Raw genomic sequence first — 17,969 nt, 5'->3', positions numbered from 1 at the left:
CACGTGGCTTGGTAACCAAAGCCCCTCCTCAAGATCTCAGCTTCTCAGAAAAACAAATTCCTATCCCCATTGGAGCTAAATTTTGCAGTTTATGGAGTTTAAAGAATCTGACTAATCTAGATTTTAGACACTGTCCCCATTTTAAATGCAGTTTTTCGGTGATGCCAAGGAATGATGATGCAGAGCTTTATATGGATCCATTTTTCCCTATGTTGGTTACCTTTCACCAGGTGCCATTAAGAATGCCTGTACATTAAAAAATGTTCTTCGATCCTTTCAATCCAACTTTTTTTTTTTTTTATATAAAGGGGAGGGATGAGGGAAAAAGAAAACAAAAAGTTCAGCTGATGTCACTGACTGGTTTTGTGATCTGATTTTTTAAAAAATGTGGACTTCTCTGAAATGCACCCTGAATTTCCAAAGTTGTGCTTTATGTTTATTTTTGGGAAAATTTACTTCGTCCTGACAAACCTATTAATCTTTACTCCTCTAACTAAAGCCTTTATGGGAACAACAAAACGAAACAAAAAAAACCCCACAGACATTTCACATGAAACAAATTTTAACTCCAGGGTTCAATCTTCCGTGTTTTGATGCAACAGGCATCGATACACATAACAGTGACATACATATGATGGAAGGAAGAATGGAACCTTGTTTTTAAAATGTGGCTAATAATCAGACAAAGGGCTATAAAGAAATTATAGAACAGAACACATTACAGAAAGTCCTGCTTTTTTCATTAAACTTTTTATGACAACTACATGAAGTCACCAAAAATGATTTTTTTCCCCAAGAAATTTGTGCATTTTCACAGGGGCTTCACTTTGTGCTGTAGGATTACTGCACTTTTCAAAAACACATATGCAAAAAAGCAAACTTGCTTTTCCTGACTAGCGAACCTCACCCACTTCCACAAAAAGATCAAAGTCTTCTGGGAACAAGACACTATGTTGAACAATAAATCAAACACACTGAGGTATAAAATGGAGAACAGGAAAAAGTTCTCTGCTGCAGCAGCATTTAAAAAAAAAACAAAAACAAAACAAAAAACCCCCCACAACCCCCCCCCACAAAACCACAGTATGATCAAGAACACAAATCCTCTACAAATATCTAATGCTACTGATTTCCCCCCCCCCCATTAAAAAAAATTAGAGTGCGCCTTTTTGGCTTAGTCTACAGAATTCATCATGCACCCACCTCATGTGTTCAGCAACACATGTTGGTGCATGATGCCCCATGTGGGGAAGAGGTAAAACTTACTGCGGGGGGGTGGGGGTGGGGGAGAAGAGAGGAGAACAAAAGATAATGAGGTAGATAGAATTTATAACTTCACAGGATCACTCCCTGCAGAAAGGATAAGTACATTCATCTGTAAAAAATTAAAGATGAGGTAGGTTTGAATTAACGTTGTATTTTTTCGTTCTCTTAAAAAGAATTTCCCTGAGACAGTTTCTTCCTAATTCAGATAGCACAGATTAGAAGATGAGAATTCGATTGTTTCCGAAGTCAACCACAACAATCATGCCATCAGGGGTGACAGCTATACCTGAAGGTCGGTCCATCTGACCAAAGCCACTTCCCTGAGTGCCAAATTTGCATAAAAAACTACCATTTGACTCAAATATCTGCACTCGGTGGTTCCTGGAATCAGCCACAATGATGCGCCCCTCTTGATCCACAGCCACGCCTTGTGGGCGCAGGAACTGGCCGTTGCTGGTGCCTTCTGACCCAAGGAAGCGTGCCGACTGGCAATCTGGATGGATGACCAGGAGGCGATGGTTGTTGAAATCGGTCACTACCAGATGGCCTTCATGATTGAAAGTCACACCCCTTGGAGAATCAAAGTGCTTCCAGAGTGCCCCTTCGAAGCCATATTTATTCAGAAACACACCATCAGGTCCAAACAGTTGAATCCGATGGTTCCTCGTGTCAGAGACCAGGATTTTGCCCTCGGTGTTGACTGCCACGTCCCACGGGTAATTGAATTGCCCATTCTTGGTTCCCTTTTCCCCGAATTTCAGAATGAACTGCCCATCAAATGTAAAGATCTGGATGCGATGATTATCCTTGTCAGCCACAACAATCCTACGCGAGCTATCACAGGCAACACCAGCAGGGCGATCGAACTGACCAGGCCTGGAACCCAAGGTGCCAAATTTGTGGTGAAACGTGCCACAGGGCTTAAACACCTGAATGCGGTTATTACTGCGATCAGCAACCATGATGTACCCTTCTTTGTCTACACAAACTCCCCAGGGGCGACACAGCTTGCCATCGTTGTCTCCCTCGCTGCCAAATGAAAGCCCTGGTAGTCCAATGCCAATGTAACTGCGCCCAGATTTTACCATGACTTTGAACGGACTGTTCTCTATGTGCTGGTTGCACATCATGACAGAGACTAGATGCTCTCCCTCAAGCTGTGGTCTGTAACTGACCAGGTAGGTTCCATTCTGCTGATCATTGACATCTGCACCGAACAAGTTTCCATCAGGGCCCATCACCACTGCAGAGATCATATCGCCCCCTGAAAGGCGTGGTTCACCATCATGGTCGTAGCCTATCACTGTGAAGGAGGCCGCTTTGCCCTGTAGTGCACGTTTGAGACCTTCCCCAGTGGCTTTGGTCAGAGGAGCAAAAGCCCCACTGCTGACAAACCCCATTGATTTAATGGCCATATACAGAGCCTGGTCAGGAGGAGTGAACATGACTCTGTCATCCTCCTGTGGCTGTAGAAGGCCTCTCACATTCTTCAGCTCCTGCACTTGAGCCAGCATGCGATCCCGAGCCAGGAGAATATCCATGCTACGACCCTCCTCTAGGACCTGCTGAACTGCACTAATAGTGTTGTCCAGTTTATTTAGATTCTGACGCAACTTTTCAACTTGCAGGTAAAGGGACTTGGCTTTGACTTGACGAATCTTTTCCACCTTAAAAACAAGCAAAACAAACCCATTACATTTATATTAAAAGACAGCTAATAGTTCAGAAATATTTTTCTAGTGTTGGTTTCCTACCAGTAGTGCAAGTAGAGTAGCCCTCTCCAGTACGCAGCATCGGCAAGAGATTTTTAGGGGGTACCCGAAAGACTTGGGGCTGCGGTCTGCTCCTTAAAGGAGCAGAACATGGCTAGGGAGGGCATTCATTCTTTATATGGTTTTAACAGCACAATGCATATGCTAACAAACTTAAACAAAGCCTATGCATATGCTAACAAACTTAAACAAAGGCTTTGTTTAAGTTTGTTAGCATATGCATTGTGCTGTTAAGTTGGTCGAGCCCTTAAGAAGGGAGCGGTGGGGGGAAGGAAGGTGTTTAAACAGTGTTTTTGATTCTGTTTCTCCCCATTGGTCTGAATTATCCATGACATTCATACTCCATCACATCAAGTCCAAACCATTAGAAGAATGCCTCTGCTTGCACTGACCAGAGGATGATTGGATTCTGATGTCAGCCCAGTTCTGCAGCCTGACAGGTATCAGGTGTTGTCCCTAGTGTATATAGAATTCTTCTTTGCAGCCAAACTAGTCTGACAGACTCCTGAAACTCTTACTATTTGCATGTCCATAGACCACTTTTGTGGTAAGAGGTTCAGGAGTCTGTTCTATTCCTATAAAGGAAGTTGAATCTCCCACTAAAATGCAATGTTTGGGTACAATACCATGACACAGTTTAGTTTATCTGTCCAGAGACAGTTCTCATGCATGTTCTGCCAGGCTGATTTTGATTGCCCCTCCTGTGTCATGCTGAAGAAAATAATACATGGCACACACAATTCTATGCCTCTTTTCCATCAAACCCAGATCGTGCAGCATCTTTGCTTTCCTAGTGCCTGGGGGAGAGCAATACTTAGATAAAGGCAAGCTAGCAGAAGCTTAGTTTGGACATAAGGGAAGAACTGATAGTGTGCTAAGGGAAAGTGGGGTGATTGTCTTTCCTATCCTTCTTTCATTTAAGAAGTTTTCAATTTGGGGTGCTGCTGGATCCTCAATGACACCTGGAAGTACAGGTGGCACCAGGGGCCCAAAGCATCGTTTTACAACTGCATCTGTTAAACAGATGCAGTTGTAAAATTTTAGACAGGTAAGGGGGGTATTGGAGGGGACAGGAAGAGCGTGGGGGCCCCGGGCTGGGAGGAGTCACGTGGAGGGTCACGTGGGGAGGTCACGTACCCTTCCTTGTGTCCCTCCCATGAGTGCAAGAAATGATTTTTACTTGCACCACTGTTTCCTACATAAAATTGGAGCGTAGTTGCCACAGGGATGTTAAGAGATCATGAATGGAAGGGGAAGTGGTCTGCAGGACAAACGCTCTGTGAAGATGTGGTTCATGTGAGGAAAATAATTAGGGGAAATGTGGATGCACATTGCAAACTGAACCTGCTGAGAATCACTGGCCCCTCCTCTGACAAATATAGCCTTAATTAAAAGCAACACACACTTCTGCCATGACGTTTTGCTGCATTAGTTTGCTACTTAAAAGAAAGGTCATTATTAACAACTAAAAATAGTCTTCTTTCTTTGCAATTGTCCCATCTTCCAGTCACAGGGAGCACTAAGTGTCTGGCATAATAGGATTTATAGGCAGAGTGACAATTTTTTTTCAGTTTATATATATGTTTTTCTTCAGTACTTTAGAAATCCATTCAAGATGTTAATGGCAAGAGACACATGCCTTGTAAAGTTAATGAAATGTGTAATCACTTCATTGTTGCAGAGTGTACTCCACCATCAGTAATGCAGCCAAGCAAACATTCAGAAATTTCAGCCAGTGTGTCCATACGGTCAATGTATTTGAAGCGTTTGAAGACTGCAGTTATATGTTTAACAGATGAAGGAAGAAGTTCTGCAATGGTGAAGTGTGGACATGTGTTATTACACTTACAAGACATGCAGTTTCTACCAAGTGTGTTTTCAACACGGACATTTTAAAAAGATGCTCATCCCTTCCTTAGAACAGCTCCCTAAGGCCTAATATTCAAAAGTGACTAGAAAATCACTAATTGCTTCTGAAAAGTTAGGCCTAAAATGCTACTTACATTAATAATAACAAATAATTAAAGTCTTTAATTTTATCACCCTGGAGGCTTGAACTGAGAAGAAATGCAGGCAGGAGGCGCATATTTTAAAGCCTGGAGTTTCCATATAGTCCAGTACCTGCATTGGGGGCGGGAGAAACGACTCACACTGATCAAAACTCCCAAAAAAGAACCCCAATTCTACTCCTAAAACTATAAAAAGACTATAAAAACAACAAACCACTCTAAAACTAGCTATGTACAATTGTACATTGTTAAGTGCGTCACACACAAGAGGACGCTAATAGTTCCGGGCCAGACCATGCAGCGGCGAGAAGGAACTGGAAATGCGGTTGGTCTGCCCCACCCTTGGATGAAACCATGAGGCAAGACAACGGATCAGCACGGACCAACGGACCCTACTAATTTCAAAATCTCCAGCTGCAGATGCACTGTGCACATGCGTTAATCCTCCATGGAATAGAATAGGGACCATCACTCGAAGAAGTAGTCAGAATTCGTCTGTTTAATAACTGAACAAGCCCTGTTCCCTGTGCTGCTGCAGAGCCATGCAGAAATCAGACAGAAACCAAATTTCACAATTTCTCTGCGAACCAGAAATCCTGTATTTTGGCCAGCTCTGTTTGCAGATCCAGCAAGAATCAGGGCTACTGCATTTCCTATCCATTCCTCTGTGACCGTACATTTTTGTTCTTAAAAGTACACATTTCGAATCCCATGGATATATATTTATTATGAGCCACATTCTACCATTCTCATTCAGGTTGAAAATACCTTAATCCTCAAATTGATTTTAAAATGGGACTACCTGTATTGTAAATACCACTCAAAATACAACTCAACACAAGGGTATCATAATATGGCCCTATTCTAATTTAAAGACAGATCAGATTTCCATCTTAAAGGTTAATTGTTAGTAACTAGAACAGCTAACTATACCTATATAAAAAGCTTTTTACCTTCCACAGCAGCTCACACTCCCGTTCTTCCAGGGCCTTCTTATGTCGAGATGTCATAGCTTTGACTTCAGACTGCACCACCTTTGCTTTCATCTCAACCTGCTCCGCCACAGCTTGCGCCTGTTCAATACTCAGCTGGAGAATAAACAGGACACGCATATTGCTTAGTCAAACCAATTTAAGTTGCATTAGGTGATGGCTCTTACATTTAACCCAATGCCTCCAGCACTAGAACAGAAATAGGTCAACTGTGCTCTCATAATGCTATTGTAGGACAAAGTTCAAGGCAGCTGTTTTCATGTAGTTTTCCCGAGTGCATGTCAGTTTCACATATTAGATGCTGGAATTTATACAAAATTCACTACATAGGACCAAATTCTTCCCCAGCATAGCCTGTGAAACCCCACTGATACCACTGCAGTTGCACAGGATTCAAGTTAATGTACAATTTGGTCCAGCATGCACACGTTGATTAAGTCCAATATCAAACCTACATCCTTTAGACATGTGTGTTGAGAATCCAAAATGACCTTCTGATCCCCAAGTATTTTAGACTAACAATGCATTTGCTACAGGATACAAATCTAGTCTTCTAGTAAGACTTCTGTTTTCCACTAATGCAGAGGTCTCCAAAGTTGGAGCATGCCCCCACAGAAGGGCAATAAGGAACGTCTGGGGGGGAGTGAATGCAGTGGGCCAGGCCCAGTCTCCACAAGCGTGGGGAGGGAATGCTACCCAGCCCCTCCCCAACCCCAGCTGTCCCTAGCTCCCGGCCCCACCCCCAACCTCAGCTCCATTCCTGGCCCAGAGCAGAGGCTGGGAGCAGAGCCGCACTTTGCCGCAGGCCAGCCACTGGCCCCCACCGCAGCCCAGCTGTGGCTTTGCTCCCAACCCCAACCTCAGCCCCTGGCCCCAGACCCACCCCCAGCTATGGCCCCAGCCTCAGCCCCCTTACACTTGTCTGTGTTTCTTTCCCCTGCCCCCCCACTCCCAAGCCACAACCCTGCTCCCAGTCCTGGGCTGGGTGGGGGCTTGGACAGGGATAAGGGGAGCTGTGACCCTCAGAAGTTGGGAACTACTGTACTAATGTATGCCATTTCTATGCAAGTCAATTGTATGTAGACAGCAATACTTTTTATATATGACTTAGTAAAATAAATCAACTTGGGAGAAAGGAGTGGCTGCACATGAAAATAAAATTAAGTCTATTGACACTTTAAAACTGGAGAGACATGAGCAAGTGTTTGATAGAGCCTGAAACTTCAAGTCCTCTAGACACAAGTGTAGTCAACTTTCCTGTTTTATATTTAATAAAGTGAAACTATCAGCATTTTCAGAAGCATGGAAGTTGCAATACACTAGGGTTGTACGGCTAGGACCTCATGTTTTGACAGCTGAGGCTAATAATCCTCAGAAATGCAATCTTGAGAAACAGAATAGAGAAAAAGTGTTGTAAGTAGCTGTCTATCTAGTAGGGGCTTCAAACTAAGTAGAGTGTCTTGTGGTAATGGTCATTGGATGGGCTGGTAGGGAAGTTGTTAATAGAATCTTATGACATCTGGATCAAATCTGACTTGGGTTAGGAACTTTTAAGAACATCACTTTCGATAAAAGACGGTCATGCTAGAACTCTATAATCTGATTATAAATGTGGGTAAGGAACATCTACATTTAAGACAAGGGGAGCAATATTCCTGACTGGTAGAAGATCTCCTTGATAAGAGCAGAGAGGAAGTTACTTTTAAAAGGAAACTGCAAAAAAATGGGATATTAAAGTTCCAGGCACCTAAATTCGGCCTCTCAAAGCCTGGATAACTTAGACCAGGGGTCAGCAACCTATGGCACACGTGCCAAAGACGGCACGCAAACTGATTTTTAATGGCATGCTGCTGCGTGCCGGGTCCCAGCTGCTGGCCCTGCTCAGCCCGCTGCCGAACCCAGGCCGGGACCCCGGCAGGCAGCAGTGTGCCATTAAAAATCCTGCCCGCCCCGGCCCGCTCTTCTCCGCCCCCCACAGGGGCAGGGTGAAGAAGCTTGGTCCTGCCGGCTGCTGTTGCAGAGCAGGCAAGCTCCCCCCACCTCTTCCCCCAGCATGCTGGGTACCTGCCCCTCCTCCTCTCCCTCCCTGCTGCGGATCAGCTGATGGCCCTTGCGGGGGAGGGGGAAAAGCAGAGCCGCAATGTGCTCACTGCTCTGGGGAGGAGGCGGAGAAGAGGTGGGGACGGGGCGGGAATCAGGGCATATTTCTTCCGGCAGCTCGCAGAAGCTACTAGATCGCACGCCTTGGTCTCATAGGTGACTTTAATTTTCCTGATATCTGCTGGGAGAGCAATACAGCGGTGCATAGACAATCCAGGAAGTTTTTGGAAAGCGTAGGGGACAATTTCCTGGTGCAAGTGCTAGAGGAGCCAACTAGTGGGGGAGCTTTTCTTGACCTGCTGCTCACAAACCAGGAAGAATTAGTGGGGGAAGCAAAAGTGGATGGGAATCTGGGAGGCAGTGACCATGAGTTGGTTGAGTTCAGGATCCTGACACAGGGAAGAAAGGTAAGCCGCAGGATACGGACCCTGGACTTCAGGAAAGCAGACTTCGACTCCCTCAGGGAACGGATGGGTAGGATCCCCTGGGGGACTAACATGAAGGGGAAAGGAGTCCAGGAGAGCTGGCTGTATTTCAAGGAATCCCTATTGAGGTTACAGGGACAAACCATCCCGATGTGTCGAAAGAATAGTAAATATGGCAGGCGACCAGCTTGGCTTAACGGTGAAATCCTAGCGGATCTTAAACATAAAAAAGAAGCTTACAAGAAGTGGAAGGTTGGACATATGACCAGGGAAGAGTATAAAAATATTGCTCGGGCATGTAGGAATGAAATCAGGAGGGCCAAATCGCACCTGGAGCTGCAGCTAGCAAGAGATGTCAAGAGTAACAAGAAGGGTTTCTTCAGGTATGTTGGCAACAAGAAGAAAGCCAAGGAAAGTGTGGGCCCCTTAATGAATGAGGGAGGCAACCTAGTGACAGAGGATGTGGAAAAAGCTAATGTACTCAATGCTTTTTTTGCCTCTGTCTTCACGAACAAGGTCAGCTCCCAGACTGCTGCGCTGGGCATCACAACATGGGGAATAGATGGCCAGTCCTCTGTGGAGAAAGAGGTGGTTAGGGACTATTTAGAAAAGCTGGACGTGCACAAGTCCATGGGGCCGGACGAGTTGCATCCGAGAGTGCTAAAGGAATTGGCGGCTGTGATTGCAGAGCCATTGGCCATTATCTTTGAAAACTCGTGGCGAACGGGGGAAGTCCCGGATGACTGGAAAAAGGCTAATGTAGTGCCAATCTTTAAAAAAGGGAAGAAGGAGGATCCTGGGAACTACAGGCCAGTCAGCCTCACTTCAGTCCCCGGAAAAATCATGGAGCAGGTCCTCAAAGAATCAATCCTGAAGCACTTACATGAGAGGAAAGTGCTCAGTAACAGTCAGCATGGATTCACCAAGGGAAGGTCATGCCTGACTAATCTAATCGCCTTCTATGATGAGATTACTGGTTCTGTGGATGAAGGGAAAGCAGTGGATGTATTGCTTCTTGACTTTAGCAAAGCTTTTGACACCGTCTCCCACAGTATTCTTGTCAGCAAGTTAAAGAAGTATGGGCTGGATGAATGCACTATAAGGTGGGTAGAAAGTTGGCTAAATTGTCGGGCTCAACGGGTAGTGATCAATGGCTCCATGTCTAGTTGGCAGCCGGTGTCAAGTGGAGTGCCCCAGGGGTCAGTCCTGGGGCCGGTTTTGTTCAATATCTTCATAAATGATCTGGAGGATGGTGTGGATTGCACTCTCAGCAAATTTGTGGATGATACTAAACTGGGAGGAGTGGTAGATACGCTGGAGGGCAGGGACAGGATACAGAGGGACCTAGACAAATTGGAGGATTGGGCCAAAAGAAATCTGATGAGGTTCAATAAGGATAAGTGCAGGGTCCTGCACTTAGGACAGAAGAACCCAATGCACAGCTACAGACTAGGGACCAAATGGCTAGGCAGCAGTTCTGCGGAAAAGGACCTAGGGGTGACAGTGGACGAGAAGCTGGATATGAGTCAGTGTGCGCCTTTGTTGCCAAGAAGGCCAATGGCATTTTGGGATGTTTAAGTAGGAGCATAGCGAGCAGATCGAGGGACGTGATCGTCCCCCTCTATTTGACATTGGTGAGACCTCATCTGGAGTACTGTGTCCAGTTTTGGGCCCCACACTACAAGAAGGATGTGGATAAACTGGAGAGAGTCCAGCAAAGGGCAACAAAAATGATTACGGGTCTGGAACACATGACTTATGAGGAGAGGCTGAGGGAACTGGGATTGTTTAGTCTGCAGAAGAGAAGAATGAGGGGGGATTTGATAGCTGCTTTCAACTACCTGAGAGGTGGTTCCAGAGAGGATGGTTCTAGACTATTCTCAGTGGTAGAAGGGGACAGGACAAGGAGTAATGGTCTCAAGTTGCAGTGGGAGAGGTTTAGGTTGGATATTAGGAAAAACTTTTTCACTAGGAGGGTGGTGAAACACTGGAATACGTTACCTAGGGAGGTGGTAGAATCTCCTTCCTTAGAAGTTTTTAAGGTCAGGCTTGACAAAGCCCTGGCTGGGATGATTTAATTGGGGATTGGTCCTGCTTTCAGCAGGGGGTTGGACTAGATGACCTCCTGAGGTCCCTTCCGACCCTGATATTCTATGATTCTATTCTATGATATCCCTTCCAGCCCCCTGCCGTGAGCCGCTCTGGGTAGGGGGCTGGGAGCACCCCCATGACCCTAGCCCACACACCACAGCCCTCTGCCCTGACCCCTGCACCCCTCACACACCCCAGCTTCCTGCCCTGACCCTTACACCTCCCACACACCCTCCCAGCCCTCTGCCCTGACCTCTGCACCCCCCCACTACCCCAGCCCTGACTCCAGCACCCCCCACACTCCATGCCCTGACTCCAGCACCCTCCTCACATACCCCCAGCCCCCTGCCCTAACTCCTGCACCCCTCACACATACCCAGCCCCCCCCACCCCATGCCCTGACTCTTGCACCCCCCACATTCCCACCCCTACCCTGAGCACCAAACGGGAGCTCCTGCACCCCTTGCACCAAATGGAAGCTGCCCAGGTAAGCACTCCACACCCAAAACTCCTGCCCCAACTCTGAGCCCCCTCCTTCACTCTAGCTCCTGGCCAGACCCTACACCCCAGCCCCCAGCCCTGTGCTCAGTGCTCTCCCACCCTCAGCTCAGTGCAGAGAGGAAAAGAATGGGCTAGAACCAGGGAGAAGGTAGGTACCCACTCTATGTGGGCAGGGCTGGGATCCCAGACTGGCAGCGGGCTGAGCAGGGCCGACAGCCTGGCTGGCAGGAGATGGCGGACGGAACCCCAGACCGGCAGCGGGCTGAGTAGCAACAGGCTGAGCCCACTGCCTGTCTGGGGTCCCGACTGCTGGCCCCGCTCAGCCTGCTGCCGGTCTGGGGTTCTGGCTGCCAGTCCCTTGCCAGCCGGGGTCCCGACCGCAGGCCCTGCTCAGCCCGCTGCCAGCCTAGGTGAACGGAACCCCAGGCTGGCAGCGGGCTGAGCGGGCCGGCGGTGTAAGATCAGCATTTTAAATTTAATTTTAAATGAAGCTTCTTAAACATTTTGAAAGCCTTGTTTACGTTACATACGACAATAGTTTAGTTATATAATACATAGACCTACGGAGAGAGACCTTCTAAAAAATGTTAAAATGTATTACTGGCTCGCAAAACCTTACATTAAAGTGAATAAATGAAGGCTTGGCACGCCACTTCTGAAAGGTTGCCGACACCTGACTTAGACCAAATTAACAAATAGCCTGTGTTGTAGGAAGAGTGGAGATTCTGTGGCTCAATAGATGAGGTCAAGGAACTGCAGCCTCAGCGAGAATGGAGTGATGAGAAGGATTCTGAGAAAGATGCATGGAGATGGCAGTAACCCATTTTCATTCCTGTAATCACAGTCTGCTGGTCTGTGAGGTCTTCCCCAGAAGCAAGACAGAGCTCCCCTTTAATGAAAGGGCTGGAATATGTGTGTTAGATGAGAAGCAAGTTCTATTTCCTCTTAGGAGTCTGCTTTAGACAGCCTTCCAAATGGCCTCTGAGAACTAAGAACAGGCTCAGTTGTAAGCTGCGTTGGCCAACTGAATACAGTTTAGAAGATGATGATTCCAGTTTTACATTTAAACAAACAACAAAACTAAAGAGGATCTGAAAGCAGGTGCTCAGCAGAAGGCGTCCATAACTCTCATGTGAAGCTATGGAGGCAGACCCAGATTAATTCAGTCCTAGTCTGACGTGTTCAAAATGAATTGCTCATCTTCTACCTCACCTGCGATTGGCCAAGTAATCTAAATATTTATCAGCTTCCTCTGCTACAGTGAAAAGGTGAGTGTTTCTTAAATTGATCTGGAGCTCCACCAGCTACAGCAAGAGGTAATCTCATTTTAAAACCTGTCACTTTAATACTGCTAGGAGCCTTGTGGGTTTTTTTTTTTTTATGGTGTATCATTAAGATAAATTTGGCTTTTTGTATTTTCCTCTAATAGGTTACCTTTCCTCAAGATAGTCAAAGAACAAATCCAAGACCAAATGAATCCTCCACATAAACAAGGCTGATTTTGTGGTCCAATTATCCAGTTCAAGTAGAAATCTTTTTAACTCTATCTGAATCAAACTCTCCTAGCTCTCCATAGACAAAATTCTGCTACCCAGTGTGTTGACACTTCCATCTTCTCTAGAAATCACAGTTCAGGCAGCCTCAAAGATCCATTTTTAAATCTGTCTTCTTTTCAGGGTTCAGTTTCTTTCTCAGCTTGGTTTTCAGTAAGTACCTCAGGAATACTCTACTGTTGAGGCCAACACATCTCCTCCTACAGAGAGTCCCAAAATGAAGTTTTATTGAATTGTATTGATCATTTCTGGTTATTTTGGAGTGATCTACCTAGATGATGAAAATGTAGTGCTCAAAGACAAAGACTGCTCTTTCAGGATTTGACATGCCTCAGTTTCTGTTGTCTTTTTATTCCTGTTTTCATAGCCCAAACCTTAAAATACACCACATACAAATAAAACGTGTGCGTGTGTAAAAAGCAGTCACTACAAAACCCCAGCTGACTGTGGAAGGGAGAATAGTCTCAATGAAGGATGGCTGTAGCACTGAAACACTGCCAATCACTGAGCTATTCCTGCCAGCAACCTTTCAACCCTGCCAGCTCTCTGCCACAAACCTACTTGTACAATAGCAACTGTGCAAAGCATACAGAACTCTAATATTAGAGGAAATGTCGCGCATACTGTATTGTTCATACTTTCAGATTTCAAAGCGCGTATTATTACATATACTGCAATAGCTTCTGTTGGGATAGTCTTTATTCTCCACGTACCTGGGAGCTTTTAAGAGGATATATAATTTTTCAGTTTATTATTAATAGGAATAATTACTTAGTACTTACACAGACAATATTTTACATTTTCAAAGCACTTGAGCTATACAAACACCCCGGCATATACAAACATAGTGAGAGGCAAGGTCTGGGCTAAGGAGCCCACTGGGTAATACTGGAATCAAACATTCCATTCCAAGGTGAGACAACGCATCCAGACCTGCTCAACCAGTTCCTACACTCCGTAGCCAGAGTGGAGCTCAGTGGTGCTGCCACAAAAAGGGGGAACAGCAAACTGGTATCAGAGGCATTCAAGGACACTTCAGGCTCTATCAGAGAAGTGCATCTTCTGCCTAGACTACATACACTGAGGAAGTGCATTCTGCAATTTAATATGAGACAGTCTACCACTGTGACACTCCAGAGGCCATAGGACTAGGACTTCAGAGATGTCTTGACATTAAAGGGGTGTTATCAGTTACATTCACTGTGATATAAAGGCAAGGGTGCACAGCTGGATGCCGGAAGAAACTAGAAACTGATTGACACTCAAAATAAAAGAGGTGCATTTATTTAAAGACAAAAGGAACGTTAGAGATCTGCTTATGAACTGCGTGTAGTGTACAATTAGGATCATTCAAACACATAGCTCAGAGCACATCTGTTTTCCACTCTTTAGGAGGCAAGATGAATATATGAAGAAAACCGTATCCAATCATTATAAAAAAGCTATAACAAATTATGTTGCATCAAGTTTTTACTGGTCTCCTATCAATATACTAGAAGCTAGAAACTGGGCCAAATGCTGGCATAAATTTTCAGAAACAGTTCCATCTTGATTATTTCCCATCAGACTGGTTTAATTTTTTATATCAGTAGCATAAAAATGACTGACTTTTTAGAACCATTCTTTCCCTATTGTTCCAAGATTTGACAGAAAGATATGCCATTTAAAATCTACATAAAAGGACTACTTGATAATCCCACTGACAAACTACATGAAAACAATTTGCATCTTTCAAAGACACGGATTTTCTCCAGTCCCTTTTGAATCGTATGTAACACTCAAGAGCCAGATACTCAGCTGTTGTAAATCTGCATAGCTCCACCGAAATTAATGTAGCTATACCAATTTACATAAGCCAAGGATCTGGCTAATGTAAATGTTATCTGTGAATATAAAAAATACATTAAAATAGAGTTAAGGTTGAAAGTATGTATCAGTAACTCAAGAGTAAAATCCTTACAGGGATGTCATAATTAACATCACAAAAAGCATTACAAGACCAGGAAACTTAGAAAGAATCCAAACATGTTAAGGTATAGGTGTCTTAACTGTGCATTTCCAAGTAACTTCAATTCTAGCCTATAATGACACCATGCAAAACAAAATGTACAATTATAATTAGTATATTATGGTATTTGCTAGTCTGGATTAAATTCAACTGGTTTCTAAAAAACATATTTGATTTTTCATTTTTGACTCATGAGGTCACAACAGGTGGAGTTAAGTGTTCTAAATGCCTTTACTACAGCGTTTCCAAATTTTAATATGTTTACATTTCTTTTAAATTTATGCCTTGACCCTAACTCTGAATCCTGAATTAGTAATGCTTGTTTTAGGGAGGATTACAACAGCCCCTGTGATGTGTTTATTCCGTGAACTACAGCTATATATCCTTCACCTTAAGTCCATTTAAGCAAGTTTTGTCTGGGAAGTTTCCTTTTGTAAAAGATTTAAAATGTCAGAAATGAACATCAAACAAGAATGCCAAAGAGAATGTTACACGTGGTATTTCTAATGGTTTGGAGATCAGCAGCAGCATCTTTAAGCCTTTTTACTTTAGCTTTAAGGGCTAATTTCACCAGTACACCACGTGGCTGCTTTCTCCCCCTCTGGCGCAGAGCGAAGCAATCCGCTTCCATCTCCCCATTTCCTTCTGCACATGCCCACCTCACCACAGGCTTTCCTCCTACCCACTCCTCTGAATAGATTTGGTGCAACAAGTAGTTTGAGACGTTTTTAGGATTAATGGACTTTTTTTTTTTTGCAATTCTTCATAATGGAAAGTGTCTTCTTCAGCTACTGGTTCCTACTGTTCCCCACACAAGTGAAGCCAACCTGGCTTCAACTAAGATGGTAGCTCCCCTGTGCTGTCAGGAAGCAGCAGCTTAGGGCACGTCTTCACTAGCAACGTTAAAGCGCTGCAGCGGCAGCAGTTTAACGTGGCTATGCAGAGAGCTCCCAGTGCTAAAAAAACCCACCTCCACAAGGGGAATAGCTACCAGCGTGGCTCCCACTGCTGGTGCACTGTCTACAGTGGCACGTCACAGTGCTGAAACTTGCAGCACTCAGGGGGTGTTTTTTCACACCCCTGAGCGAGAAAGTTGGAGCCCTGTAAAGTGCCAGTGTAGAGAAGCCCCTTAGTGAGTGAACTTTGGCACCATCACTATTGGCAACAATGTGAAAGAGGGCACCTTTATGAGATTAAATCTAATTTGCGAGTGGGCTAAACAGATGGGTTAAAATAGCAAAGATGCTATATATAGCAACTAGTGACAAGTTGCGTTTCTGGATTTGTTTTGGCTTTTAATACTTTGTCAAATTAAGGTAAAAATGAAAGCTCCAATTGCTTTGCTGGTATTTGGGATGTTAGTGCTGCTTCCAATGTGTCCCTACTCCAATCCCTATCCAGTGATATTCCCCAAGTAAAAACTGACTACCCAGAGCTGTATCAGTTTGTCTCTGCTCAATATTTACTGGGTTTAACTAAAAACTATTCCTAAAATCCACCTAATTAAGCTGGTTTAAGTTTTCAACATAGACTAGGGCCAGAGACCAGCCAGATGGAAATTTTTATTTGTTTGGGGGAGGGAGGGGAGATTCTTTTGAGTTGAGAGGGGAGCTGAAGGAAGGGGGACTAAAACAAAAACGCAGAGTTTTGATGGAAATAAGGCTAAAAAAGCTAGAAAACTGGCAGACTAGAAATAGTAACAAAGCTCCATTTTTAGAGCAAAAAGCAGACAACTTTGGTTTGCATTTTTTACATATAAGCTTTTCCCAGAAACTTTTAGGCATGAGCAATTTCCAGAAACGCCAGCATTAGCAACATTCATTTTTCCTGACACTCTTCCCACCCCAAGTTTTTAATTCAAGGAATTTAGCAAACACAGTGGAACAAAGAAGAATATTAAATACTTGAAGGGATTCAATCAACCTAAATATCATATGTGGTAAACAAACATTTCTACCACTTTTATAAATAAAATCTTAAATCTAAGAGTGATTTGAGTAAATCTGTTTGATCTGACACTATTTATGGTGTTTACAGTTTTACACTTCTTTTAGCTTGGGCAATAAAAAAACCAAACCAGTTTCACTGGCAAAATCAGTGTCAGTTTCAGGATCTCAGGGCATGGGGGATGGTAGTTAAAACAAGCTGTTCAAGTGGATTTATTTGTAAATTGTTGACATGTTTATTTGTCCTAGGCTTTATAGGGAGCTCCAGTTTGCCAAAAAGTTATATTTTGGACCAGATACAGGCTGACCTATAAAAGTTTATCGCTATTGTTTGCAATGCCCTTTTACAGCGCACACACACACACACAAGTCCATGACATCTTAAAACTTAGAAATAAAGACCCTTTTCTTATACAGTAACTAGCTTAATACTAGTGCAGAACCTGCACAAGGCAGGTCCTTGCAAACGAGACAGTTTAAGGAGAAGTGTAGAAACAGTGGTTAAAAAAAAAAAAGATACACCCAGCAGGCCTTGAGAATATTGGTTTTTTTTGGGTATTTACTATGCAGCTTCACTGGTGAGAGCACTAGATCTGACAGGGCACCAGCATATTTACCCCTTTGTCATTTGACAAAGCTCAGAGTAGATCTAGGCAACAATGCTGGTGAACAATGTTGTCTTGCCTACATTAGTACTCAAATCAGTTCAGCAGCAGCAGCGGTGGTGCAGACAATTCTCTATCAAACTATAATTATGTTAAATACAGTTGCTAACTTTTTTCAAAAAAAGAAAAGGAGTACTTGTGGCACCTTAGAGACTAACCAATTTATTTGAGCATGAGCTTTCGTGAGCTACAGCTCACTTCATCGGATGCATACCGTGGAAACGGCAGCAGACTTTATATACACACAGAGAATATGAAACAATACCTCCTCCCCTCATGCTCAAATAAATTGGTTAGTCTCTAAGGTGCCACAAGTACTCCTTTTCTTTTTGCGAATACAGACTAACACGGTTGTTACTCTGAAACCTAACTTTTTTCAGTTTGATATGACAATATTGTCCTGATAAATCAGTCTCATTTTATTCCATCAAGGGATTGGCAGCAGCATTTTAGAGTTTTCAGGTTTACAATTTATGTCCCCTGATCTAAGACATCAATTACAGCTAAATAATAAAAAAAAAAAAATAAAAATCCCTTTCTCCCCCAAAACCCCACCAACTAGCGTATTGTTCCACATCTCTCTAACATTAAATTCCTATCAATGGAAGCTAAGCATGGAAAGATTTCGGGTGGCCTTCCAG

General features: G+C 44.0%; 1 protein-coding gene across 1 annotated transcript in view; it reads right to left on the bottom strand.

Annotated features, from left to right (window-relative positions):
- Nucleotides 1-1,406: 1,406 nt before the first annotated feature.
- The window catches only part of TRIM71 (tripartite motif containing 71), a 94,197-nt gene continuing 77,634 nt past the window's right edge, over nt 1,407-17,969 (bottom strand). Inside the window, exons 3-4 of the mRNA XM_084621206.1 lie at nt 6,001-6,135; nt 1,407-2,933 (exon numbers count right to left, since the gene is read on the bottom strand). Coding sequence (XP_084477332.1) covers nt 1,482-2,933; nt 6,001-6,135 — 1,587 coding nt within the window. The 3' untranslated portion in view covers nt 1,407-1,481. The remainder of the gene's footprint in view (nt 2,934-6,000; nt 6,136-17,969) is intronic.

The sequence above is a fragment of the Lepidochelys olivacea genome (genome assembly GCF_965140295.1).
Source record: "Lepidochelys olivacea isolate rLepOli2 genome assembly, chromosome: 2".
NCBI classification, from domain to species: Eukaryota; Metazoa; Chordata; order Testudines; family Cheloniidae; genus Lepidochelys; species Lepidochelys olivacea.
Note: the sequence above shows the minus strand (reverse complement) of the source record. Positions and strands in the feature narration are given on the sequence as shown.